Below are 25,959 nucleotides of genomic sequence, written 5' to 3' on the forward strand. Positions count from 1 at the left end.
GTGGCTTAGCTCTATTTTATGAAGTCTACATTGAGTTTCTATGTGATACCATCTTGTGCATTTCAAAATGGCATAAACACAAGTTTTTAAATATGCCCTTTTCTGAATTTAATACTGATTTTAGAATGTGGGAGTCCTTAAACCTCCTCTACTGTGGTCCTGTCTCACTTTACTATGATTTAAAATTGAAGTAGCCTAGGTCTAGAATCCTTTTAGCCATGAATATTCTCTAAAGCTGCCCTATATTATATACTCTGTCTTTCCTCTTCAAACAGAAACTGATGCTGCTCCAAGTAGCCAACAGGGAGAAACCTCATCTTTCTAAGGATATCCTTCTATCTCCAGACTCTTCCTTTGAATATATCCCACCTAAGGTAAAATGCTTAGTGCCTGTGATACCTTTGTATAGATTAGGTTTTGGGTGGGTATACTAAGACCACTTTTTGTAAGAGGCTAAGAAGTAAAATTCCCGGCTGGGTGTGGTGGCACATGCATGTAATCCCAGCACTCAGGAGGCAGAAGCAGGAGGATCTGTGAGTTGGAAGCCAGCCTGCGCTACATAGTAAGTTCAAGGTCAGCCTGAACTACAGTGAGACCCTCTCTCAAAAAACACAAAGAAAGAAAGAAAGAAAGAAAGAAAGAAAGAAAGAAAAGGAAGGAAGAAAGAAAGAAAGAAAGAAAGTAAGTTAAAATTCCCAAATTTTAGCATCTCAATTTTCCTTGATAGTCCAGATAAAACGAGAGTATAATTCTAAGGAAAACAGCCATTCTCCTTTCTCAGAAGACTGACTTTTGGCCGTACACAAGCATTTTGTAATACAACTGAGGAGGAAGAAGAGAAAAGGGCAATGTTCAACTGTCCATCCAAAGATACTTATCACAAGTCCTCCCTTCCTCCCTCAGATTGACCAGCCTCCTGTTTCTGCCCCTTCAAAGACTCTGTGAGACCAAAAACAAAAGCAGATTTTTTCTTTATTAGTAAAGCCACATGGGATATTTTTGAGGAGACTGAAATCTATGCTTTGAGAATATAGCTGGCAACAGCTACTGGGAAGATATGATGCCATATGTATTTTTTTAATTTTTATTGAATAACCACTTTAAACCTTTTTTCTTAGCCAAAACCTTCCCGTGTTAAAGAAAAGTTCCTGGAGCAAAGTATGGACATTGAGGATCTAAAATATTATTCAGAGCTTTCTGTGAATGAGCATGAGGATGATGATGGTTATGGTGACGATCGTGACGATGAGGAATGGAAGCCATCAAAATTAATTAAGATGTCCAGGAAGAACATCCAAGGGGTAGGAGCCAGCTCTTTAACTCTGACACTGGTTCTGTTTAATAGTATTCACTGTTACTGGGACAGCTTTTTGAATCTAGGAATTTGTTGGCCCCAGTCTTGCAACTGAACCCCTTCAATCCTGTTGAGAGGCACTGACTTCACGAAGGGAGGCTTCTTGGGCCAGATCTGTGTAGAACCTGGAGCCAGCATAGAGGACTGCCTGAGTGGACAAATTGGCTCTTTTTTTTTCTGGATCTTACTAGTTCATTTTGTTGAAGCTGATTCCAAAGTGATCATGTCAGTCCATATTTTTTGTAGCACCTTATGGTTCATAAACCATTCTCATATATATGATCTTTTAATCATCACAAAAAATCCAATGATATGTTTGTTATTTGCATTTTACAAATGGATTTTAAACTCATAAGAAGGAAATGACCAAAGATCATTGCTAAAAGTCATAAAACCAAGTGACATTCAGGACTCGAAACAGAATATTCTCACACTGAGTCCAGTTTGTTTCCACCACATTATAGTCACATCAGTAATAACTGCAGACCAGAAGCTCAGTGTGTTCCTCATCCTTGCCTATTGATTTTTGTTTACTAATCTAAAGGCAAACAATTACAGAAAAAAAACTAATAAAGTTTAAACACACTAAGTTAAGGCTAATTAGCAAAAATCTGACTTTGAAGCATACTTTACTTACAATGATAGTTCTTCAGTTATAAAGCATTAGATGTTTTATGTTGCAATATGAACTTCCTGGGCAATCAGTTTACCACCTTGACCACACTATGCCCTGCAGCCACATTCTATTCACAAAGAACAGTTTATAGATTACCTTAGCTGCTTTCCTAAAAGCTTACTTGACTGGATTAGCTAATAGTGCAGCACATGGGGCACCAAGCCTTGTGAAACCACAGCACCAGAACAGTCATAAGAAATAGACTGCCATGAAGTGTTAAGTCACATGGTCAGATTTATGGGGAATGCAACATACCACGTGCTCATGGTGAGACTAAGAGCATGTCCTTAATTCCAAAAAGTTTATAATTTTGAGAGGAAGTAGTTATTTGCTTGGGATTGTTTTTAGAGATCCAGCCTCACTGTTTCCCAGTTTGGCCTCAAACTTGTGATACTCTTGATTCAGTCCCATGAGTCACTATAGTTATAGGTGTGTGCTAAGCATACCTGGTGAAGCATACTTTACTTACAATGATAGTTCTTCATAGTTATAAAACATTAGAAGCCTATTATTCAATGGGAAAACAAAGCAAAGAAATCAAAGCATAACTAGAACCTCAGCATATTCATCTTAGAAAGATAAACTTTTGGTTTTTAGAACCAGATGAAAGAGATACAATTTAAGAAGATGCAGTCTAAGAGGTGATTGTTGCTACATTGTAAGGAGGAAAGGAAGCAGTCATGGGAGCAACATTTCTGGCACAGTGAGTGAATAGCAATTTGCAGACTCTTGAAAAGGTTAGAGCAGAGAAGGTTGAGACATTTAGAGAAAATGGGACAGAATATGTCTATCTTTCATTTACTTGACAAACATGGACACTCCCCTGTGGTTGAAGTAAAGAGCATGAACGGAATGTAGATTTAAAGGTCTATTACTCCTGCTGCTACTATTAGTTATGCACAGGAGTTAGAGTTGAGAAGCATGCACAGAAACAAATGGGAGAGGGCCTAAAACCTTTGGAAAGGAGTTTTCCAAATATGAAGCAAATGTAGGTATACTTATCCTCAAGAAAAGCTTAATATATTTGTAATCGTACTATTGCTGTAACTTAAGAGGAAAATATGAAAGTGTAGCAAATATTGCAAGTAAAAAATACCTGCTATCAGTGTTCAGTTCTAATTCTGAAACAGTAAGAATTAAATTTCAGTCTTTTTCCCTAATTTTATAACTCAAGAGATATCATTGAACTTCAAAGGGAAGAGCAAATTGGCATAAAGTCTAGTTTCTTCCTCTTAGCAATCAATGTAGATGTTATGACCTCTCTTGATCAGATTACCATAGACACATTCACTATGCATGAATTGCCATCTTTATTATTATTGCTTCAGCTCAGCTGAAGAGGGTTGATATTATTACTTGCTCACTGAAAAGTAGACTGCAACAAACACCAAAATGATGACTTATCCATAGTTAATAGCTTCTTCACTCAGCCACATTTTCTTCTTGTGCTAAGGAGAAGGGAATATCACTTGCAGTAGCAGAAAAAGTAGCAATGCAGAGATTAGACTAGAGTAGATGATGTATAAAATCCAGGCATGGTGGCTCACTTGTGTAATCCCAGCACTCAGGAGGCTGAGGCAGAAGGATCCTTGCGAGTTCAAGACTAGCCTGGGCTACAAAGTGAGCTCAAGGCCAGTCTGAACTGCATAGCGAGACTCTATCTCAAAAAGATGAAAAATAAAATAAAATAAAATAGAATAGAATAGAATCCTTTCCAGTGTTAATGTCCTGAATCAAAGTAAAAGTCAAAGTTATATAAGTGGATGTTTAATAATACTACTTTTATATGGTGTTATATAGCATCTGAGAAGTTAAAAGAGGAAATATATGCTATTTTACCTTGTAAAGGTATTGTTATTAAAGCGCTATAAATATTTTCTGAATAATTCTTATTGGTCACCAGTGCCAGAAAAAGGGAACAGGCCTCCTGATTTGTAGCTTGGTTTTTTCCATTTAAAATACAATGTAACACTGAAATTACTTCCAAATCATGGTCTCTAAAGCAGTCATTCTCAATCCCACACTGTATATTGGAATCCTCAAGGGAACTGTCAAGTATGGTGAATTTGGGATGCCATCTCCAGGTATTCTGATTTAATTGGTCTGTGGTAGGCCTAGCCTTTTTGAAAAGCTCCCAGAGATTTCTTACACATAGCCAAGGCTGAGACCATGGGCTAAAAGGAAGTCCAAAGGTCTTTCACCTATGCTTTCCACACTATATAAAGGAGCTTTGAGCTGGGCACAGTGGTGCATACCTGTATTCTCAGGTGCTCTGGAAAATGAGACAGAAAGATGTGAGTTCAAGGCCAGCCTGGGCAACTTAGCAAGACCCTTTCTCAAAATACAATACAATACAATACAATGAGCTGGGAATATAGCATAATAGTAGTGCTTACGTAGTACATTCAAATCCTTGGATTGAATCCCTAGGACTGCAAAAAAAGAAAAGAATCCTCTATTACTTTTTAACTGCAGTATTGGGACATGCTAGTGGGTTGTTAGGAGTTGTGATAATTTATGCATACCCCCACGTATGTACATAATATATTTGCAGCTCTATTTCACTCCCTCTCTGACATTCAGACCTGCTTCCTGGAATAAGAGAGAATGGAATGAAGTCACAGCTTATGCACATGGCATTTGTGTGACTACATCTAGCATGTGAGTAATGACTATTCTATACTACCACAAGTGTTTATCTAGTCTCCACTTGCTTAAGACTAGAGTAAGGAGAAGCTCACAGTCTCACAGGACTGCCCTATCCACTAATTATTAGAAATTAGTTAGCTGAAATGTGCTATCCCATACTAAATTATCCCATTAATAGGTCTTGGCTATGTCAAAGCCTAATAGTTCTTAATGACAGCCCTTCCAATAACTGTGTTCTCATATTATCCCTTTGGATAAAATATAGAAACATGGACAGGGTAACAGCACTTTTGAAGCATTTTGATGAACTCGATGACTATACCCAGGGAACATCAGCCAATGGTTCAGTGTTATCCTGGTGTACTATCTCTAGGTCATGTCATAGAACTTGGTCTTTTGCACTGTCTTACTCAAAGTTTGTGTAAATTTGTATACCTTTCTGGAAGGCAACTTGAAAATACTATGTGAAGCCTTAAAAATATTCCTATTTATCTTGCTTTGACAGCACATATACTGGGAAAAGAAATGTTCCTATCCTCTGAGCTAGTAATTATACACACAGACATATACTAAGGAAATTGTCATGGGTATGTAAATAGATTTATTAATTCAACAAGTCTTTTCTGAGTACCTGTGTGCTAGTTACTGTTTCTAGATACTAAGAGTGTAACAAACAACACAGATGAGATCCTTGTCATTATGAAATACATGCTTGTGGAATCATAGAGGATGATGGGGTAGAAAAAGAGTATCAGGGGAAAGAAGACCTATCTAAGCTAAGCTCTGAACAAAGTGAAGAAGTAAATCCAGAGAAGACTCAGAGGAAGAACATTTCAGTGAAGGGAGAACAGCAAATGCAAAGACCTCAGGACAGGAATGAACTTGATGCCTCAAAGAACAGCTGAAAAAGCCAGTGTGGCTAGAATGTGTTAAGAAGTGGGAGAGCAACACAAGATGAAGTCAGAGGTAGTCAGGCCAGATCAAGGGAAGTCTTGTCAGTCACAGTATGATTTAGATCATATTTCTCTATAACGATATTCACTACAACATGATTTATAGTAACAAATAATTTATTTCAAAACAATCTTAATACCTAATGTTAGGGGAATGGTTATATAAATTGCCGTGTCCACATGGTGAAATAATACATACAACTATTAAAATCATTTTTATTTTCAATTTTTATAAAGCAATATATGGTATCTACATAGGAAAAAAAATCAGTTTCCTTCACCTTGACAACGGCAAAACAAAGGTAGTAGTTGTCATATATAAAAGGCTTAAGGGTTTAAATTTGATGTAATTTCAGTATAAATCTATAGATGTGTCTGTAATAGTGAAAAATGTCACTATTAGGAGAATGAATAAATTGGGAAGACATTATTTTGAATACTATAGGGTACACCTGACCAACGGCATAATGAAAAATTTGTTTCCTCTGTTTTCTGAACTCCAAATTTCTTCCTGACAACATTTTCTTTTTATAGCTATTTCACACTATTGACACCTCAAATCTATAGGCTTTTTCTGCAGAAACTACTTATAAGCTATGTTTTCTCCCATGTCCTATACATGTGGTTAATTTGGGGGGAACCTAAATACCACACTTAGACATATTCCCATTACATCTTTTCTTTCTACTTGCAATCCATAATTACAGCCTGTCAAAATATTTTTGGATTGTAACCCTGTTATCTTACCTATTAATTATCCTCTCGTATTTATGCCACTATTAGAGCTGATAGATACGCCTGCCTTGTAGTCTGCTTATAAGATTTCATATTTATATTATATGACACTACATTGGAAACTGTAAAGTTCTACCAAATACAAATGACTATTTCATATCCCCAGTAACTGATTAAAATACTGGGTGATTGTAGTGATGAGGACAAAGCTCAGGCTGACAGTTAACAAAATGTAGAACTGTGAGGTGGATGAAAGTACAGTTAGGTGGTCTAAAGAAAAGCATCAAGCAGCTGTGCTCAATCCTTAAATATACCTAGCTATACTACTACCCAACTCACTGTTCTTCACTTTGTTCATAAATTGTCATAAAAGTCTTTGTCTGTTGCTCTGCATTAATGTGTTGTTTTTTTCTTTTCTTTCTTTGGTCTTCAGGGTTTTTTTGTTTTGTTTTGTTTTGTTTTTTGTCTTTTTGCGACAGGGTTTCACTATGCTCTTCAGGCTAGCCTTGAGCTCACTTTATAGCTCAGGCTAGCCTTGAAATCTCTGTGATCCTCCTGCTTCAGCCTCCCAAGTGCTGGGATTGCAGGCATGCACCACTAATGCCCAGCTTGCCTTGCACTATTATAATATCCCTCTCATCTGTGCTTTAAGTATTCTACCAGTGGGGCTGGGGATTTAGCTCAGCGGCATAAGCGCCTGCTTTCCAAGCAGGCAGTCGTGAGTTCGATCCCTGGTACCGATAAAAACAAAAAAGACCAAAAAAAAAAAAAAAAAGTATTCTACCAGAAAAAAGTAAGTTTCTTTGCCATGATTTAGTCTAATAAACCTGTGATAATTCTTGGTTCACAAGACCGAAGGAGAAGACAGGATACTGACATTTGATAAAGATGATGCTAATTTCCATTTTGTTCTAGAAAGGCTTGCAAGTGAAGGGAAGGCATTTTAAACTAGAACTCTTGTCCTTTTAATAATGTGTCCTCCCATAATCCTGTTTTGCAGTGTTCTTGCAAGGGCTGGTGTGGGAACAAACAGTGTGGGTGTAGGAAGCAAAAGTCAGACTGTGGGGTGACCTGCTGCTGTGACCCTACAAAGTGTCGGAACCGTCAGCAAGGCCAGGTAGGATCCGTGCTGTTTCCCCTCACTACTCCCTCAGATCTCCTGCTAGTCACCACTCTTTTCTTCTGCCTTGTACTCTGAAACCTAGAATCTCCTGTGCACCTCTTCCTACCTTTTCACTTTCCCTCTGCACCCAGGAAAAGAGACATTGTATTCTCCTTGCTGCTTGCCAATCATTCATTCCAGGAGATTCCTAGGTATTCAATCCCCACCCCTAGTCTTGGTAAAGTTTCTGTCCAGTTTCTGAGGCTATAAAAAGAACAGGAAAGCAGACATTTACAGGCATATAGGCACACAGGATCAAACTAGTCCAGAGGTTTAGCTAGAACTGAATGAGCAATATGCTGAGGTGGCAGCTTCCAGGAAGGAAATTAATCCTCCTGATCACTGTTTTTTGTTTTTTTTGTTTTTTTTTTTTTTTTGTACTAGAGATTGAACTCATGACCTTGCTGTTGCCAGGCCGGCACTTATGCTACTGAGCTAAATCCCCGGTTCCCTCCTGTTATCTTGAGACATTAGTTGTTAGACCCTCTCCAGGGAACCAACTATTTCCAGACTCTAGGAAAAGACCCACGGGTCTTTCTACTAGCCACTGTTGTGAACCCAGTTAATTGTAGCTGTCTTCTTTGTATTGCTCTTTAAAAATAACAAACTCAGGAAAACAAAATGTGCCTAGAAAAGAGCTGTGCCAAGCAGGTCAGATTTCTGTACTTGCCATACACTTACCTGTCCATAGCAGAAGCACATTGCTATAGCTCTCTGTGTGAAATAAAATAATTCCAGAAAGCATAGTGTAGTGATTATTCATCATGCATTTCTTAAACATCTACACATAGAAGTTTTGCCATGGATCTTCTGTTAAAAAGATTTCTGAGGGGCTGGAGATTTAGCTCAGTGGCATAAGCACCTGCCTTGCAAGCAGGCGGTTGTGAGTTCGATCCCCAGTACCAGAAAAAAGAGAGAAAAAAAAAAGATTTCTGAGATAAGTAAGCACCAGAGGACCAAAGTGTCAAAGGAGAAGTCGGGCTAAGAATCATAGAAGTAGCAGGTACCTTAAGGATTCCCACTTTCCATGGTTTTTCATTTTGGGTTCAAGAGTCCTATGGTTGCTTGCTACATGGGAAGGGCCTGGAGAAGGCCATGACCTGAATCTATTTAGTTCCATTTAACCACAACCAGCTAGCTCCTTGTTTACATACTGAGCTTTCTATTATGATTTCAGTTGGGAAAACCATTGGTCTTAGTCCACTGCCTTCATTTTATAGAGAAGAAAACTAAAACCCAGCGATAAGTTTAAGTGATACACTTAATATTACACAGCTGGTCATGACAACTAAGATTAGAATTCAGGCTTCTGACTCTTAATACAGCTCTGTTTCCATAACAACAGACTATAATTCTAATCTGAGCTACACAGACTCACCTTGTTACTTAAGGGAATTCTTTCACTTGGACTGTTTCCATATCTGAAAGGAATACTAATATAGGCAACACCCTAAATGAATGCTAGTGCAGACCATAGAGAGGGAAGATTTAATCAAAGAAATAACTAAGGCTTACCTTGCTTTGAACCTTGACTCATGATATGTCCTGTGGTGCTATCTTCAGACCTTTGCCTTCAAAGAGTGCTTCCGAGCATTCCTTCATTCCTTTAAGGAGAGAGTATATTGAGCTCGATGAGCTTTCTGATCACAATCTTCCTAATAGTTACTCTGACTGATCAGGCACGTAGAGCTGGAACCTCCTTGGTTAAAAAGGAGCACACTGATTTTGTAACCCTGGTAGCCAAATGCAGAATATGCCTGTTTGCTTGGTTTTCAGGATAGCTTGGGCACTGTTGAACGGACTCAGGATTCTGAAGGCTCCTTCAAACTAGAAGATCCCACAGAAGTAACTCCAGGATTGAGCTTCTTCAACCCTGTATGTGCTACTCCCAATAGCAAGGTATGGGAGCTAAAAGGCAGATACTAGAAACCTATGTTAGCATCCTTCTCTGCATTAACTATGACAGAGCCTGGTGAGAGAAAAGTATAATCAACTTGCCAAGAACTGGGAATAGACTAGAGTGAGGTTTTTCTTTTCTTTTCTTTTCTTTTCTTTTTTTTTTTTTTTTTTTTTTTGGTTTGGTTTGGTTTGGTTTTTTGTAATACTGGGGATAGAACCCAGGACCTCATACAGGAAAGGCACTGAGCTGTACCCCCAGGCCTTTTTAAAGTTTCATTTTGAAACATAATTTCACTGAGTTCCCAGGTTGACCTCAAATTTGGCAGCCCTCCTGCCTCAGCCTCCTAAATAGCTAGAATTATAGATATGCATCACTATACCCAGCTAGAGTGCTTTTCTTAATACAGCAATCTTAGGAACACCTCATACTACTGAGATTAAATTGAGCATTTGTAGTGACTCAGCTGGGCTGAGGTCTGCCCCTATCCGGAGTCTATTCATATCTGTCTCTGTCCTTTCTAGATTCTGAAAGAGATGTGTGATGTAGACCAGATGCTATCACAGAAGAATGCTCCAGCTCTCTCTTCCTTTGACCTAGCAGAATTTAAACATTCTGCAACAGAATCCCAAGAAAATAAGGCTCCAGGGAAGAAAAAGAAACGGGCTCTGGCCAGCAATACCAGCTTCTTCTCTGGCTGCCCCCCTATCGAAGAAGAGCCCCACTGAGTTGGAGTCATCATCTGGACCTCTAGTCTGCCTTGGGAGTCACAGTCAGGTTGCAGCCAGAAGGGGTTTTTAATGACTACTCTGGATTTCAGGTGTCCCACTGTTGAAGGGACAGAATGCTATTAAAAGGAAAGAAACCTTTTTTGAATGTTGGCCCTCTGTCTTCTGGCCCTTGTCCCAGACTCCTTTTACTCTTTCTTCTCCAGAAGATGCTAAACCTACTGAAGAGAGAACCAACTCACCTTCCCTAGTGACTCATCAGCAACCAGTCCCCAGTAGGATCTAGCACTTTCTTGCTGTGAGCAGTTGTATGATTCCTGACGGATAATAGGCTGAGACTTTCCTCTGTGTCATCTCAGCTTACAGAGGAACCTGGTCCAGAATGGAAGCCTGGCTCCAATCCTTCACCTCTCAGGAATGGGGCTGGGTCCTGAATTGACTCTGGATTTTAAGTCTTTTAACAGGACCTTCATTTGTCTACCATATTAGTAAAATAAATGAAATATTTTAAAATGTTAAATAAATAAAGTTTAACCTGTGTACTGATTGGGAAGATCCTTCTGCACTAGAGAAGAAATAAAACTTTAACTTGTGTTCATAAGACTCTAAGAAAGCTATTGTGAAGATTCATCAAAGTTCCTGACCCTTCCTGCCTTGTTTGGAAAAGTTGCTTTGAGGATGGAAGCATGGGCCTTGTGTGTGTCAATAAGCAACATGCTCTACCATTGAGCTCCATCCCCAGCATACCCTACTGTTTCCCAGAGGATAGTGGAGAGCATAATATTGTGTTTATGTTACTTTGGCTGCTCTAGGAAATTGGAACAATGCTTGAAAAGGGAGTGGCTTGACTACTTTAGAACCTGTATGGCCTCCAGATTTGGGAGTAAGAAACACATCAATGTTCCTGCTATAATTTTCTTATCTCTCACCAAAAAAAAAATGCTCAGGATAGGCAGGTCCTTGTTTTGCAAGTTAGGAAACAGAATGTGTCAGCTTCACATCTCTATACCTGAAATAAACTTACAAAGATAATAATTGATTTTAATGCACAGTTTTGGAGGTACCAGTGCATGTTCCTCCCTTGGCTGTATTGCTTTCAAATCTACAGAGCGAGGCAGCATATCACAACAAAAGAAAGTGCAAGAGAAAAGCTGCTCATTTCATGCCTAAGATGCAAGGAAGAGGAAGGGGCTGGGGGGTTCACTGCCCCCTGGCAAGGGTGCACCCTCAATGAAGTGACCTTCCACTAGGCTCCACCTCTTAAGGATTCCACAGCCTCTTGAATAGTACATTAAGCCTTTTAAATATATGGGCCTTTGGGGGACATTTAAGGATCCAAGGCATAACACTGAATTACAAAGAAGTTAGATAATTTGTCTAGTCACAAAGTTAGTAACAGCTAAGGCTTGAATGCAGGTCTCATGTGTCTAAAGCCCTTCTGCCTGCTTTGTAGACATGGAATGGGCATGGGACCACACTACTGTTCAGTTGCAGGGCAGAGTAGCATTGGCTCCTTGCTGTCTCCTTTGGAAGGGGAAGAAGAGGCAGGGATTACTCCTTGCTGTACATCAGGCCCTCTGTATGCTGGAAGCTAGAAGGGAGTCAGCCCTGGAATGACACACACAGGCTGCCAAATGCACATGTAGCCTTCTGAGAGTTCCCAAGCCCCAGGAGTGATATCTATGCATAATAAATCCCAGCCCTTTTTCCCTACAATACTTTCAAAACTGGCCCCAAGAACTGGAAAGCCAAGACTAGAATCTAACTCAGACCAAGCAAAGGAAACTGAACTGCAACCTACTTAGAATAAAGCTGACAGAGGCCTGGGTGACCTGCTGGCCCTCCTTGGCCTCCTGCCAACAAGCAACCCTGCTTTTCTTTGCATTTTAATTCCAACGGAGCCTCTGGTTGCCAGCCAGAGCCTTCTGATACAATGGAAAGGCTGAGAGGGAAGGGGGAGGTCTCTTGGCAGAAGAGAGCCAGTCTTCCTTTTCACTGTTGGAAATCCAGTGCAGGAGTGGGGGTGGGGGGACTGAACCCAGGGGAGGATATCCTTTCCCACCAACTCCCTGCTAGCCTCTAGATCTAAGTCACTGTGTCAAATTCAGAATGGGACTCCTGTCAAGCCAGCCCCTAGCCCACACCACCTGCTGTGCCTTCCCCTAACTGACCACAGCTTGCTAGACTGCCCTCTTCCCTCACACTACAGTAACAGCATCTTTTCTATATGTTTATCTACCCTAACGTAATACACTCCTCAAAGGATTCTGAGAAGAAACTAAAGATGTTCTGGGAACAAAGTGACAATGATGCAGGTCTCAATATCTTGTATGAACATCTCTTGTGTCTAGTAATGAGGGAAGGGGAGGACTGCTAAGTATCGCCTGAGATCCATGAGGTCTATGGAGACCTCTGGCCCAGAAATGGGGCAACCTGCTCAGAGTTCAGGAAGTAGCTTTACAACTACATCTCATAGATGCACCTTGCAGGAGCCCAGGAGAAAAAGGGAGGCTAATAAATTGAGGCTATAGTCCCGCAACCTGAAAATTAGACATTGGACTTCCTCCCTCACATGTAAGCCTTTCCAGGGGGCTGGCAAGGCCCCTTTTTACTGTCAACTTGTAGATCACCTCCCCCAACTTCTCATCCACCCCCTATGCCCTCAGCCCTGCCTCCCAGAGCAGCACAAAGCCCCAGCAGTGACTGGGAGCGGAATAAAGGAGGGACAGAGGGACGGCAAAGGCTTGCACAAAGGAATTCCTCACCCTCAAGTTCCCTGACCACCAATGAGTAAAGATCTGCTCTCCCTCCCACTGTGGCTGGCCCAGGGCATAGAGCAGCTGCAGGCCTTCAGAGAGGTCCCACACATTGTCCTGTAGGTGGCAATAGTGCCACCTGTTTGACTGGTGGGGCTGAGCCAAGGACTGGAAGAGGGAGGAGGCAGACTACTTGGAGAGAAGCTGTAAAGGAGTACAGACCAGAAAGCAGAGCAGAGCAAAGAACAGAGCTGCGGCTGAGCAAAGGTGTGAGGGCTTGGAGGCGGAGGGCTACAGGCGGGAGTGTGTGTGTGTGTGTGTGTGTGTGTGTGTGTGTGTGTGGCGGGGGGGACAGGCTCTGTCCTGCAGGGAGGAAGGGGTCAGGCCCAGGGCTTGAGCAGCACCCCTGTCAGATCCCCTGCTTGGGATTTCCAAGCTGTTCAGACTCAGCCAGCTCCTGGAGGGAGGTGGGACTCTGGAAGGCAGTCTGGGGTGCAGGGATAGGACCCCAAAGGAGACTGAGGTATGAACTGGGGTTCAGAACAGGATACTGCACCCCAGCCTCAGAACAGGTAGAGACAGGGGCCTGCCTTTGGCTTGACTCTCTTCTGGGAAGGGACTCAGGGATCGGGGAGAAGTTTCCTTTCCCCACTCCAATCCCTACTCCTCCACTCTATACCCCAACCCTCCTTTTCCAAGGGAGGATTTCAGGAGCAGTTGCTGCCTTCCTCTTTGTGGAAGCCCAGCAACTGTGTACTCCCTGAGACTGCGCAGCCTCTAGGGTAATGAGTGCTCCTGTCTCTTACACCACACACACACACACTTTGGGTGTATTGAGGGGCTTCTTTATATAGTGTCATCTAGAAACCCATTTGTACTGACAGCCACTAGTGCACACATAGATAACATATACTGACACAAATCACACACTACGCATACAGAGTCACAATCACACACCCACCCAACGTGGAGGTCAGTTTGGTCTCACCCACAGCCAGACACATAAGGCACAGGGATCTCTGGCTCCAGGATAAGCGTGCCCTCATACACATGCACCTTTGTCCTGTGTGTGTAATACTTTCACCAAAGCTAGCTCAGAGTGTGGGGCCCCTGCAGGGTGAAAGGCAAGGACTGGTTTCTGATTGGGGTGGGGGATGATTGGATGGGGCAAGACGAGACTTTGATTTCCCAGATGTGTGTTTTTAGAGAAAAGTTTCCTTTAGAAGGCTAGAGATCACTTCTTCAAGTCTTTCTTTTATTAGCAATATCCTCTACTCTATAGAAAGTAGACATAGAGAATCTTTTAGTTAGGGCCTCCTGATTTGTATAATCTCTGTATCCATAGTAACTAGCAAACTAACTAGGCCTCCCTTTACCTCAGGTCAGAGCAGAAATCTCTGCTTCAGGTTATTCCGACTTCCTGGGGTGGAAGGTAACTCAGCATGGGGCCACCTCAGGCTAGGCAAAATCTGCCTCAACTTGCTGAACTGTTTGCCCCACCCTGGGCAGTTCCTCTTGAGTCTCCACCCTGGGCAAGTACTCCATTCCCATAGATGTTGTTAAATAAGGAGGAGCTGGAGAGAGTGGGTATGCATTCTGCCTGCATGTCCCACTGACTTTCCAGGTACTAAGAAAAACCCCAGGCACTGCCCCACTTTGTCAGGCTTAGAACCAGGCCCTTTTGCTTCACCCAATCCAGCACTCAGCCTGGCCCTCCCAGTGCCCTTCCTCTGCTACTGAGCATTGACCCCAGGCCTCTGCCTTTCCCTTCAGCTCCTCACATACACTGGGAGGGAGGCGGGGATTTTCCCTCTGCCATGGTCCCTAGAGGATGGCTAAGTGTCTTTTCTCCTAGGCCTCACCATGGCTGAGTACCCCGATTGCTGCTTCACCTGGGCTCGCTGCCTCTACGGTCTGTATAGCTGCCACTGGAGGAACTGCCCAAAAGGGAAGATGCCAACCAGCAAGGTAGAATAAGGATGGATGGGGAGGTTGGAAGTCAGAAGACAGAATGACTGGAGTGGGGAAAAGGGGCAATTATGCTCATGGACAGCTGGGAGGAAGGGATTTCCTCTCCTCAGAGGAAAATCTGTCTTATATAGAAAAAGCGGTGGGAGCAGACAGGGTCAGGGAAGGAGTCACCCTTGCACTGCCATCCTTTGGGATGTGGCATGAAAGGGGACTGGCTGTGAGCTTCTCTCCTGCTCATTTACAGTGCGACTGTGTCTGGCTTGGCCTGCTCTTCCTCACCTTCCTCCTCTCCCTGACCTGGTTGTACATCGGGCTCATTCTTCTCAATGACCTGCACAACTTCAATGAGTTTGTCATGGACCAACCCTCTTCCTCAGCATATTTGTCAACCTATGCCCCACCCTGTGCCCCCCGGTGCTCAGCCCCCACTATCAGCCCTTACCTAACCTCTCAAGTTCACTTATCCTGCTATCCAGCTTCCCTATAAAATCCCTCCATGAAATCTTCCCAACCCTTGGAGCCCGTGACCCAATGAAGTACTTTCCCCTCACTCCCATCTCATCTTCCTCTTGGAGTCACCCACCCCAACTCCCCTCAGGCCATTATTACGACCCCTTCCTCCATCTGGACATCTTCTCACCTCCCACAGATTCCTGTTCCGCCACTGGGGACACTGGATGGACTGGTCCCTAGCATTACTACTGGTCACCTCTCTACTTGTCACATATGCATCACTGCTATTGGTGGGTCCAGGGGTGGCTGGTCCAACCCCCATTTTACCCTTTTTTTCTCTTGTCTAACGCTTCTTGTTCCTGTTTTGGTCATTGAGGGAAGGGAGCTGCTTGTTGGGTGGGAGGGAAAAGAAGTGTCAGCCTGCAAAGTCCACCTCAATGATCTTGTCCTCCTCTTGGCACTTCCTGAGTCCCACCACCCCCTGCCCCCAGCTCCTGGCCCTGCTCCTGCATGTCTGTGGACAGCCGCTGCATCTCCACAGTCTCCACAAGGTAGGGTGGGGATGGCAATGAGTGTGAGAGGGGTGGCAGGGCCACACTCTTAGCTAGCCATTTGCTGATGACTAATCCCAGGGATTGAACCCCACACTTAAAACCCAGGAAATATTTGTTGAAAGAAGTGGATGTGTCTAGGAAAGAGAAAGATATTGTCTCAATAGAGGATGCCCAGGTAACCATGAGCTTAAGTTGACCAAAAGGGGCCCATTTATCCCTGCCCTCTCCCAGGTGCTACTGCTCCTTATTTTGCTTCTTGTGGCCACTGGCCTTGTGGGACTGGACATACAATGGCGGCAAGAGTGGGACAGCCTATGTCTGTCACTGCAGGTGGGTGGCCAATCTTTAGTGCCTAAGTAGGAGTCTTGGCCTGTGGCCAATCCCAGATTATATTTTGCTCCGTGGTCTTCCAAGACAGTGAGTAGCTTGGAAATTCCAAAGGTTGGGCCCCAAGAAGGGGAGGGACACTAGGAAGAAAAGCCCTCCTCACCAGCTCTTGTCCATAGGCCACCGCCCCAGTCCTTCACATTGGAGCAGTCGCTGGAATCACCCTCCTGGCCTGGCCTGTGGCTGATACCTTCTACCGCATCCACTCAAAAGGTACCAGCTCCACACTACTCTCAGTGATCATCCATGCTCCAGGCTCTCTCCACTCACCCAGTTTCCATCACCTGCAGCCTGCCTTCTACCCCTGGAGCACCTCCATTGCCCTTTCCCCAAGTACTGCCCCCTATTCCCTACAGGCCCCAAGATTCTGCTACTGTTCCTATTTTTCGGAGTCGTCCTTATCATCTACTTGGCCCCTCTATGCATCTCTTCACCCTGTATCATGGAATCCAGAGACTTACCTCCCAAGCCTAGGCTGATGGGACACCGAGGGGCCCCCATGGTGAGTGGTGGGTAGAATGCTGGGAGAGTGGGATGGGTTTGTTCTTTGGGCTGTAGCAGCCAGACTTGTGGATACTCAGACTCCTGCCCCTCCCTGCTACCTCCTCACCAATTCCCTTTCTCAGCTGGCCCCTGAGAACACACTGATGTCCCTGCGGAAAACGGCTGAATGTGGAGCTGCTGTGTTTGAGACTGATGTGATGGTCAGGTGAAGAGGGTGGGGCTGAGGGGATCTGAAGGACATAGTGGAGGAGCTCAGGAAACAATGGTCAGTCCCAGACATGGCCCTCTGACACACACTGTACCCTCAGCTCCGATGGGGTCCCCTTCCTCATGCATGATGAGCAGCTAACCAGAACCACGGATGTAGCCTCTGTGTTCCCATCCCGAATCACAGCCCACAGCAGTGACTTCTCCTGGACAGAACTGAAGAGACTCAATGCTGGGGCCTGGTTCCTAGAGGTGAGAATGGCATCAGGGAAAAGACAATCACCTGCAGGGACACTCAGAGAGGACGGAGTTCATTCCACTGATAAGCATTTGCTGAGCCCTGTGCTGGCCAGGAGGAGCAGTCTCTGCCTTCCAGCTACCCTAGCCGTGTCAAGAGGCAATCAGAATAGGAAACACAGAGCAATAAAAATACTTTTTCTGGGCAGAGCAGAGAGAGAAAAATCATTGCACTCTGCTCTTTGGCCACAGATGTGAGAGCAATCAGGTATAGGTTTGCACAGGAGGGGAAGCATAGCAGCCTGTGATACAAGTTTGCTCCTGAGATGGACAAATCAGGCCAAGTGTGATACTTGTAATGCCACTTATAATGTGACACTTATAATGCCAGAGCTGAGGCAGGAAGATTGCAAGTTTGAGACCTGCCTAGACAACTTAACTAGACTGTCTGTCAAAAATAAAAAATACTAGGTATGTAAGTCAGTGATAGAGTGCCCCTAGGTTCAATCTCCAGTACTGCAATCAATCAATGAATCGATCAATCAATCAGAAAGGACAAAGGAAGGACTGGGAATTCTTTTTGCAATGCTGGAGATGGAATCCAGGCCCTTGCACATGTTAGGCATAGAATTGTGCTGCTGAGCTACACCCCCAACCCAAAGAACAGGGAATTCTAGTCAGAAGGAAGAGCATGTATAAAAGCCAAGTATAAAAAATTATGTTTCTAGAGAACAAGAAGTGGTTCAATATAACTGGGAGATACAATTCATGGAAGTGGTGAAATGCAGAGACTTGGTATTAAAGGGCTTTGAAAGCCGGGTGTGGTGGCACATTCCTGTAATCCCAGCAACTTGGAAGGCTGAGGCAGGAGGATCACCATGAGTTCAAGGCTTACCTGGACTACATAGTGAGTTCAGTCTCAGCCTAAACTACATAGCAAGACCCTCTCTCAAAAAGGAAGAGGTGTGTCCTTGAATTCCAGACCCAGAAATGTGGATTTCAATCCTTTAGGTGGTGAAAAAAATATTTAAAAAGATACTTTATTTTCTCATTTCCTCTTTTGCTGATTACAAAAGTAATGTCTATTCTTCATTTTAAAAAATAAATAAGCAAGCCTTCCTTGCAAGTGTGCGGTCGTAAGTTCGATCCCTGGTACTGATAAAAACGAAAAAGACAAAAAAACATAATCAGAGAAATACAGTACAAATCAAAGTCTACCTTGTCTGAAATAATCATGGGTGGAGACCCATACATATTTATGTAAATTTATATATTTTATAGATAAATATATATGATATAGGCTTGTATATTAAATATATTTATAATATATATTTATTATTTTAAAATATACAATGTACTTATGAAAAATTAGAACTATGTATATATATATATATATATATATACACACATATATATACACATATATATACACTATTTTGCCTAAATAGGATCATGATACAGATTCTAGCAATATGCTTTTTAAAAAAATTTAACTGTAAACAGGCATGGTAGTACACATCTGGAATTCCAGCACACTGAGAGACTGAGGCAGGAGGATCACAAACCTGAACCCCATGTGGGCAATTTAGCAAGACCTTTCCTCAAAATGAAAACTAAAAATGCTGAGAAACTAGCTTAGTGTGAAGGCATTGGGTTTAAGCTCCAGTTAATCAACATAAAAATTTAGCTATATGCAATGGCATATCAGAATGATTAAGAGCTAATTGTCTTGCACATAGTAAATACTGCAGAAAGTACTCAATAATATTAGCTTCATCTCTGTCAGGGATCAGATGAGGTCATTCATTGATACAAAGACAAGAGCAGAAATGGCACAAGCATGGACTAACCACTAGGGGGAATGAGAGAGAGCAGATCAACAGCAGGTAAAAATTTTGTCAAGTGGCGCTAAACAAAAACAAAACTACAGTGCCAGCTATCCCCAAGGCACTGTTCAACCTTCAGTTCTAGGGGTCAATATGGCAGCTAGTGAATCAATGTTTGGGAGTTATAGGGCAGGTGGAACAGGAAGGGAGCTGGGAGCACCGTAGAAAAGTATTTCAAGTTATGAATACAGGTACAGCCAGAAAGGAGCTGATGACCTGGAAAGAGACCAAGGTTAGGATCCCATGAGATCGAAGACAAGGTGTAGTGGGAGCAAAAAAAGAAGCTAGAAAGATAGGAGATTGAGGTCACAGAGTAGGGTACAGTATTAGATGGCAGGAAAGAGAACCATTGTTTGGAGGAAGAAAGACCAGAATCAGGGATAGGCAGAAGCTAGATACCAAGTGAGGTATATAAGAGAAGATGGCAAAGATAGGGAGAACATCTGGCAGCCTCTTCTGATATTGAAATAATCTTCCTTTCTTATTAGAGGAAACCCTTCTGGGGAGCCAAGCAGCTGTCGGAGCCTGATCGGAAAGAAGCTGAGAATCAGACAGTACCAGCATTAGAAGAGCTATTGAAGGCAGCAGAAGCCCTCAACCTCTCTGTCATGTTTGACTTGCGCCGACCTCCACGAAACCACACATACTATGACACGTTTGTGAACCAGACACTGGAGACTGTGCTGAGTGCAAGGGTGCCCCAAGCCATGGTGATGTTTCCAGGGCTTCCAAGGGCCCCCTTTCGTCCTCCTTCCCACAATGTGTTTCAAAGCCTTGATGATTCTGAGGCTGCCTTTTGTACCAGTGCCACCTCTACCCCAACCCAGCTCACATACACCATTTTGTAGTCAAACCTCTCTGCCCCTGACCCTATCCTGAGAATCCCTTAGGTTTTCCTCATCTTCATACCTATCTTCCCTGAACCACAGATTCTTTGGCTACCAGATGAAGATAGGGCTAATGTCCAACAACGGGCACCCAAAATGCACCAGGTATATGGACAGCAGAGAGGCAACAGAACTGAGAAGCCCCAGTTTCTCAATCTCCCCTATCAAGATCTGCCATTGTTGGATATCAAGTAAGTGCCAGAGAAAGCAACTGAGGTGATCCCATGGCCTAGTGGCAGGGAAGAGCCAATGCTTGGAAGGTAAAGGGTATTCATTCACTTATATGACAAATATTTATTGAGCACTTGTGTATTAGGTGGTATATATTACAGGCTTTGAGGGTGCAAACATACATAAGGCATATAAGGAATTCCACTTTCATATAATGTATATACTAGTAAAAGAGCTAGACAGTAAACCACTTAAATGCATGCATATTGAGTAAAGTATTAAAAAAAAAACCAGGTAGATGTAGTAGTGATTGGAGTTCAGAGTGAGGGGCTGGTGCAGGGGGCAGGGCTACTACATTAAAAAGTATGCCTTAAGAGATGATGTCTGAGCTGAGACCTGATGGTTACAAGAAGTTATGAAAAGAACAGGGATAATAGCCAGTGAGCAAGGGAAAGGTGAAGTTAGAGAGGCAGGCAGGGGCCAAACTGGGCTGGGTTTTGTAGGCCATAAGGATTTTAGCTTTTATTCTACAGCAAAAAGATCAGAGTAGGTCTTGAAGCATAGCTCAGTGGTAAGGGATCTGCCTAGCATGCATGAGGCTCTTTGTTCTATCTCCCAACTCTTTTTAAAAACTTTTTAACGGTACTGGGGATTGAACTCACAACCGCCTGCTTGCAAGGCAGGTGCTTATGCTGCTGAGCTAAATCCCCAGCCCCATATCTCCCAACTCTTAAAGAAACAGAGGAATGAGAACAAGAGTGAGAGTGAGAGTGAGAGTGAGAGTGAGAGTGAGAGTGAGAGTGAGAGCCAGAGAGAGGAGGGGATGGGAGAAAAGAGAGAACAGAGTAAAAGAGGGTGAATTTAATGAAAAAGTTCATAGAGCCTCAAATGTGGGCACAGAAGCTGACCCAGAAGTAACTATGAGATTTCAAAGCATGATGTTGCCAAGGTCTTTTATAATGCCCCTAGAGTTGAATAAAAAGTGCACAGAATGATAGCTCAGTTACCATAAGTATTTCAAGAACTGTTCTTCAAGTTGTCACCATGGAAGGAGACATGGCATAGAATCTACCACCTTCACTTTGTCCTGGTCAAAGCGGACTGCTGATCATGCTTCCAAAAGATGTGAGTTAGCAATGAATTTGCTGATGATAAGTCAAGGCTCTGAAAGGCCTAAGTACTTTAAAATGATGGGTCAAAACTAACAAGATGAAATGTAATAGAGATAGATGTAAAGCCCTATATTTTGAGCCTAAAAGAATTTCATTCACACAAACACAAGAGAGGAGACATTGGCATCAGCAGGAACACATGAAAAAGCCCAAGTCTTTCGAACAGTGGGCATAGTGAGTCATCAGTGGGAGATAACATGACTAGAGCTAACCTGACTCTGGGCTGCCCACATATAGACACAGTGTCCAGAAGCAGAAGGAGATAATTTTGTCCTACTGCTCTAAGCTCATCCAGGATAGCATATTGAAAAGCAGGCTCCGTATTTCAAAACAACATTGATAAAGTGGAGCAAATCCAGATTAGAAAAGTTTTCATAGTATAGTAAATGATAAGCCAAGCTTCAAGAGTAATACTTGAAGGAAGTGGGAGCGATAGATCTGGAGAAGAGAAAGCCCAAAGAGATATGGCCTCTCTTCCTCAGGCCTCCTAAGACCTGTCATGGAACAAAGCAAAGGGACACAATTGTTATGGCTCCAGAAGGCAAAGTTAAGGATTATGGATGGAATCTACCAGGAGATAAAGAGTTCAGCTATGCAAATAAAATCACCTTTGGTCAGGGGATTGCTGTATAGAGTTAGAAGTGGTAACTACCTTGGTAGTGAGATTGTGGATTCAAGAACATGCAGAGGATGCCACCCATGTCTCATGCACCACAGTTCTGGATGTTCTATTTCTTTCTCACTTTGACAGGGCACTACACCAAGAAAATGTCTCAGTGAACCTATTTGTAGTGAACAAGCCCTGGCTCTTCTCTCTGCTCTGGTGTGCAGGGGTCGATTCAGTCACCACCAATGATTGCCAGCTGCTGCAGCAGATGCATTACCCCATCTGGCTTATTGTAAGGGTTCTGGAACTATTGCCATTCCTTTTCTCCTTTCATCTCTGATTCTCCTTAACCCTGTCCATTTCATTGTTATTTTCCCCTGTATACTACATTTGGGAGTCTGGCCACTGAGATGGCTTTTTTCCTATTCCCACAGGCTCCTCACACCTACTTAAAGATGTGGATCATTACTAATTGTGTTTCCATTCTGCTGCTTTTGTGCACCTTCTTCTTTCAAAGGTAAATATTTTGTGCCTTAGTTCTCTAGCTCCTTACTTTCTCCAGTCCCCTACTGATGAGGATGATTCAGATTCACATGTGCTGCCTGGGACTGTCTAGTTCCTTGAAAGCCTTAGTTCCTTCTGTATATCACCAAATTGGCTTGACTCCAGGAAAAGCAGTTTGGGGGATCCCAGGGTTGGAAGGTCCTGTTTGAAGTTGGCTGAACTGACAAAGGAAAGCTTTTTTTTCCCTATAGGAGATGTGCTAAGAAGAGAGAGAGAATTGGTAAGAATCCGCCCCCCATCACCTCACTTTCTCCTCCTAGCTTTCCCTTTGTTCATTCCACATGTAACATACCCTCTGCTCACCTCCCCAGGGTTAGAAACAGCAGTGCTGCTGACCAGGATCAACAATTTCATGACAGAGTGAACATCCTACCCTGCCCTTCCCCTTTCTGGAGTCTAAGGACTGTCTTCACTGGTTACCTGCAAAATGAAATGTCTTGGAGTAGTGAGTTTTGGTGGGGGGCAACTTTACCAACAGGATGTTTAAAACAAGGAGACTTTCTGTCGAGATGATGAGCAGGCCTCAAGGAGCCAGGAAATCTGCTTCCTTGGAGTTTAGACATGGGATGGGTAGGAAGTCAGTGAGTCATGAGAAGTTTCTCATAAAATGAAACTAGAATGAGGAAGTAAAGGGACAATTACTAAGATAATGTCTCAGATTTGTGTACACGAATTCTTGCATAGAAGGCACAGGGTGTCAGGGGTGGAACAGCCTGGAATACTGACAGATAAAATGACCTTTTCTGGAGAATTAACAGATGATGGAGATATAGTCCCCATTCTATGCACTGTTTTTGCATCTTTGCAATTCAGCAAGGCATAGGAGATAAAGAGCCTATCTAGTCCCATAATTTTGGGTTTAAAGGTGACTTTCTGCTGTACACTTCCTTTTCTATAAGATTGGATGGTTTCTGTATCTTGTCTGTTAATCTGTTACTCAATGAATTTAACTTCTATGTGATCACAGTCTAATCTTTTCGGTGCTAGGGCTGGGAGGAGACACTTTCCATCTAGGGTTGGAAGTAATATGACACTGAAGGGTCACGATGGTGAAACTCAGTGGGGAGATTCGTGGGATGGAGGTGGGAAGAGAACCACCTGCTGCAATAAGACTGCCAAAGGAAAGGTGAAGCATAGCCGCCTGGGGCCCTACGTGGAGGCCCAGGCACCCAGCGGAGGGTTGCATTGTAGCTCCACCTTGTGGTCACCCGCCTCAACAGGAGGGCCGCATCTGTGGTCACCATGCCGAATTTTCTGAAAGTCACCTGTTTTCAGGGCCTGTTGGGGACTTCTGTCCTTGACTTCGGACTCCTGGGCACAAGTTTTCGTTTCTCGGGGCTGCGCTCAGGGTCTGGTTTCTGGCCTAGCCTTCCCCTCCAGGAGCAAGTGTCCCAGCATATTTGCTGTTAAGTAGTTGAGTTGTGGAGCTGGCGTAGGATGAGGAAGTGTAAAAAGGGGCAAAGGGAGCTCAGGCAAAAACGAGGGCAGGAGAGGGATTTGTGGCTGACCCTATAGTCCTCCATTATACTGACATTTCCTCTAGTTAGTGCCTCCACACAAAGTCCAGTCGAATTACGAGGTTGATCAGCCAAGAGACTCAATTCATGATTCCTCTTCCCTTGCCAAACTGGGACCTGGGACAGGCAGCACTGCCACCTCCGGAGGATTTTAATCCTGGGTTGTAGGAAAGTCGCGAGAACTACAATTCCCAGTATACCTCTGGGCATTTCCGGTCCCCTTTCGCTCTCCAACCCGCCCCCTCCTTGCACACACATGCACATACACACTCAGGCAGCCATATACAGCAGCATACTTGTCCTGCAGTTGGTGCGAGCGTCAAGGCACGCGAAGAAGCTGGAGGCTCACTGGGAGCCGGTAACGCGGCTGCTGCCCGGGTTCAGGTCTTCTTGGGATCCACGCCGCCTGCCACCAGTCAGGTCTCCTTCACACATTGCCTTTCAAGCTGTATTTCCTTACTTTTCGCAGTTTCTGATCCCGCCCCTCAGTCAGGCTGACTACCTACCTCAGCTCTGGAGCCCCAGCCTGTCAGGTACTGCCTCGTAGCTTGTACCATCACCCTCATCTCTTCTCTGTCCCCCGACCCTCCCCCAGGCTAGCAGCATTGCTGCTGCTTCATCCCTCCTCTTCCCTTCTAACCACAACCCTGTCGACCTCCGGCTTCTCCACCCTTACAGTCCAACCTCCCAGCTCCCATGCTCTCAGCTGCAGTCCTCTAATCTTAGCTTCCAGACTCCCCACCAGAATGCTAGCATCCAGCCCCATCCCTTGCTTCTAGCCCCTAGCATTGGGAACTCAGCCCTAGACTGTCATCACAAATCTTTACTTTTCCCAGGAAGACTGGATAACTATATCACACTTAACCTATGTGAGGCCTTGGGGGAGGAGGGCCAGGGGAAGCTGCTTATTGGGGTTCACTGCAATTATTATTTTTAGCTGCTGACTCACAGCTCTTGGCATCCTGGTTTGGGGCTAGCAGGCTGGGCCAGGGTGATATTAATAGAGCGGAGGCACAGCCCCGACCCAGTTCAATTTGGAAAAATGAGGAATAAGGATTCTTACCCATGCCATCCTACTTTTGCGGAGATGCTGTGGACTGAGGCAGTGGCTGGGCCACATGTCTGGCTGCCAGTTACCTCAGACTGGTATTGATACCTTAGAACTGTTTTTTTTTTTTTTTTTTTGAAACTGAGTCTCGCTATGCAATTCAGGCTGGCCTTGAAATTGCTTATGTAGCCCAGACTGTCCTTGAATGCACAGGAATCTTTCTGCTTCGGCCTTCCAAATATTGGGATTACAGGCGCATACCACCATGCCCAGGTACCTTGGAACTCTTGAGGGAAAAGCCACAAGGCTATTCCTGGGCACGGCTCCCTCATGAACTTGCCATGGCTTGGGCCTCTGCCACAATGAAGCTTCTGTTGTACTTGCTGTGGGGGCAGAGACAAGTCTTGATGGAGAAGTTATTGTGGTCATGTCCTTGGCCTGCTGGGCTATATCTAGGCCAGAATGCTAGGTTGCTGGAAGGAAGAACTGTGGATTTCTGCTCCCCAAAGTCCCTCATAAAGAAATGTTGCTTTAGTGTGAGCCTAGCAAACTGGGGACAGAGCCATGATCCCCAAACTAGAGAGAAAACTAGGAAGCTGCTGAATTCTGTTTACTACCTTCCCATTTTTTGTTTCTTTTTGAGCTCTGCTTCTACTCTTAGGGGTCCATAGACCTATGATCTCTTCTCCATAGAGAAACCTAATTCAGGAAAGCCACTAAGAAACCCCACTGAGAAGCCCCAGTGAAGTATGGATAATCATTTATATAGTCATTCCTGGTTTTTTTCATTTTAATGGGCTAAAGTAAGAATTTCCTAAATGCATACATACATTGGGAATGGTAGGGGAAAATCTTGATATCTTACTGATCACCAAAATCATTCC

At 43.7% G+C, this 25,959-nt stretch overlaps 2 protein-coding genes across 7 annotated transcripts in view; both read left to right on the top strand.

The window, feature by feature from the left end:
* Nucleotides 1-10,700, top strand: part of Kif4a (kinesin family member 4A) — a 115,217-nt gene extending 104,517 nt beyond the window's left edge. Inside the window, exons 27-31 of the mRNA XM_013153713.2 lie at nucleotides 276-374; nucleotides 1,119-1,301; nucleotides 7,368-7,484; nucleotides 9,306-9,428; nucleotides 9,951-10,700. Coding sequence (XP_013009167.1) covers nucleotides 276-374; nucleotides 1,119-1,301; nucleotides 7,368-7,484; nucleotides 9,306-9,428; nucleotides 9,951-10,154 — 726 coding nt within the window. The 3' untranslated portion in view covers nucleotides 10,155-10,700. The remainder of the gene's footprint in view (nucleotides 1-275; nucleotides 375-1,118; nucleotides 1,302-7,367; nucleotides 7,485-9,305; nucleotides 9,429-9,950) is intronic.
* A 2,241-nt stretch (nucleotides 10,701-12,941) lies between these two features.
* On the top strand, nucleotides 12,942-23,471 carry Gdpd2 (glycerophosphodiester phosphodiesterase domain containing 2). 6 transcript variants are annotated; one of them, XM_005004189.4, is made up of 16 exons: nucleotides 12,944-13,177; nucleotides 14,766-14,878; nucleotides 15,126-15,229; nucleotides 15,531-15,624; nucleotides 15,826-15,885; nucleotides 16,120-16,218; nucleotides 16,395-16,488; nucleotides 16,632-16,777; nucleotides 16,902-16,984; nucleotides 17,088-17,238; nucleotides 19,598-19,819; nucleotides 20,039-20,187; nucleotides 22,091-22,238; nucleotides 22,381-22,463; nucleotides 22,702-22,730; nucleotides 22,822-23,471. In XM_005004189.4, the coding sequence occupies exons 2-16, from the start codon at nucleotides 14,774-14,776 to the stop codon at nucleotides 22,872-22,874; spliced, it is 1,620 nt and encodes a 539-aa protein (XP_005004246.4). In that variant the 5' UTR covers nucleotides 12,944-13,177; nucleotides 14,766-14,773; the 3' UTR covers nucleotides 22,875-23,471. The 6 variants fall into 6 exon arrangements, with proteins under 6 accessions (XP_063102108.1, XP_005004246.4, XP_063102106.1 ...); XM_063246036.1 differs by lacking the exon at nucleotides 16,120-16,218; XM_063246038.1 differs by lacking the exons at nucleotides 16,902-16,984; nucleotides 17,088-17,238 and having other exon boundaries at nucleotides 12,942-13,177.
* The last annotated feature ends 2,488 nt before the right edge of the window (nucleotides 23,472-25,959 follow it).

This window comes from Cavia porcellus, unplaced genomic scaffold (genome assembly GCF_034190915.1).
Source record: "Cavia porcellus strain 051 isolate PalLab524CR breed Dunkin Hartley unplaced genomic scaffold, mCavPor4.1 scaffold_3, whole genome shotgun sequence".
Lineage (NCBI taxonomy): Eukaryota > Metazoa > Chordata > Mammalia > Rodentia > Caviidae > Cavia > Cavia porcellus.

Bases quoted from the DNA above. Each gene is read 5' to 3' on its own strand.
- Gdpd2 (XM_005004189.4), top strand. From the start codon at position 14,774: ATGGCTGAGTACCCCGATTGCTGCTTCACCTGGGCTCGCTGCCTCTAC. The intron at 22,239-22,380 runs GTAAGGGTTCTG...CTATTCCCACAG, and splicing joins ATTACCCCATCTGGCTTATT to GCTCCTCACACCTACTTAAA. The intron at 22,464-22,701 runs GTAAATATTTTG...TTTTCCCTATAG, and splicing joins TGCACCTTCTTCTTTCAAAG to GAGATGTGCTAAGAAGAGAG.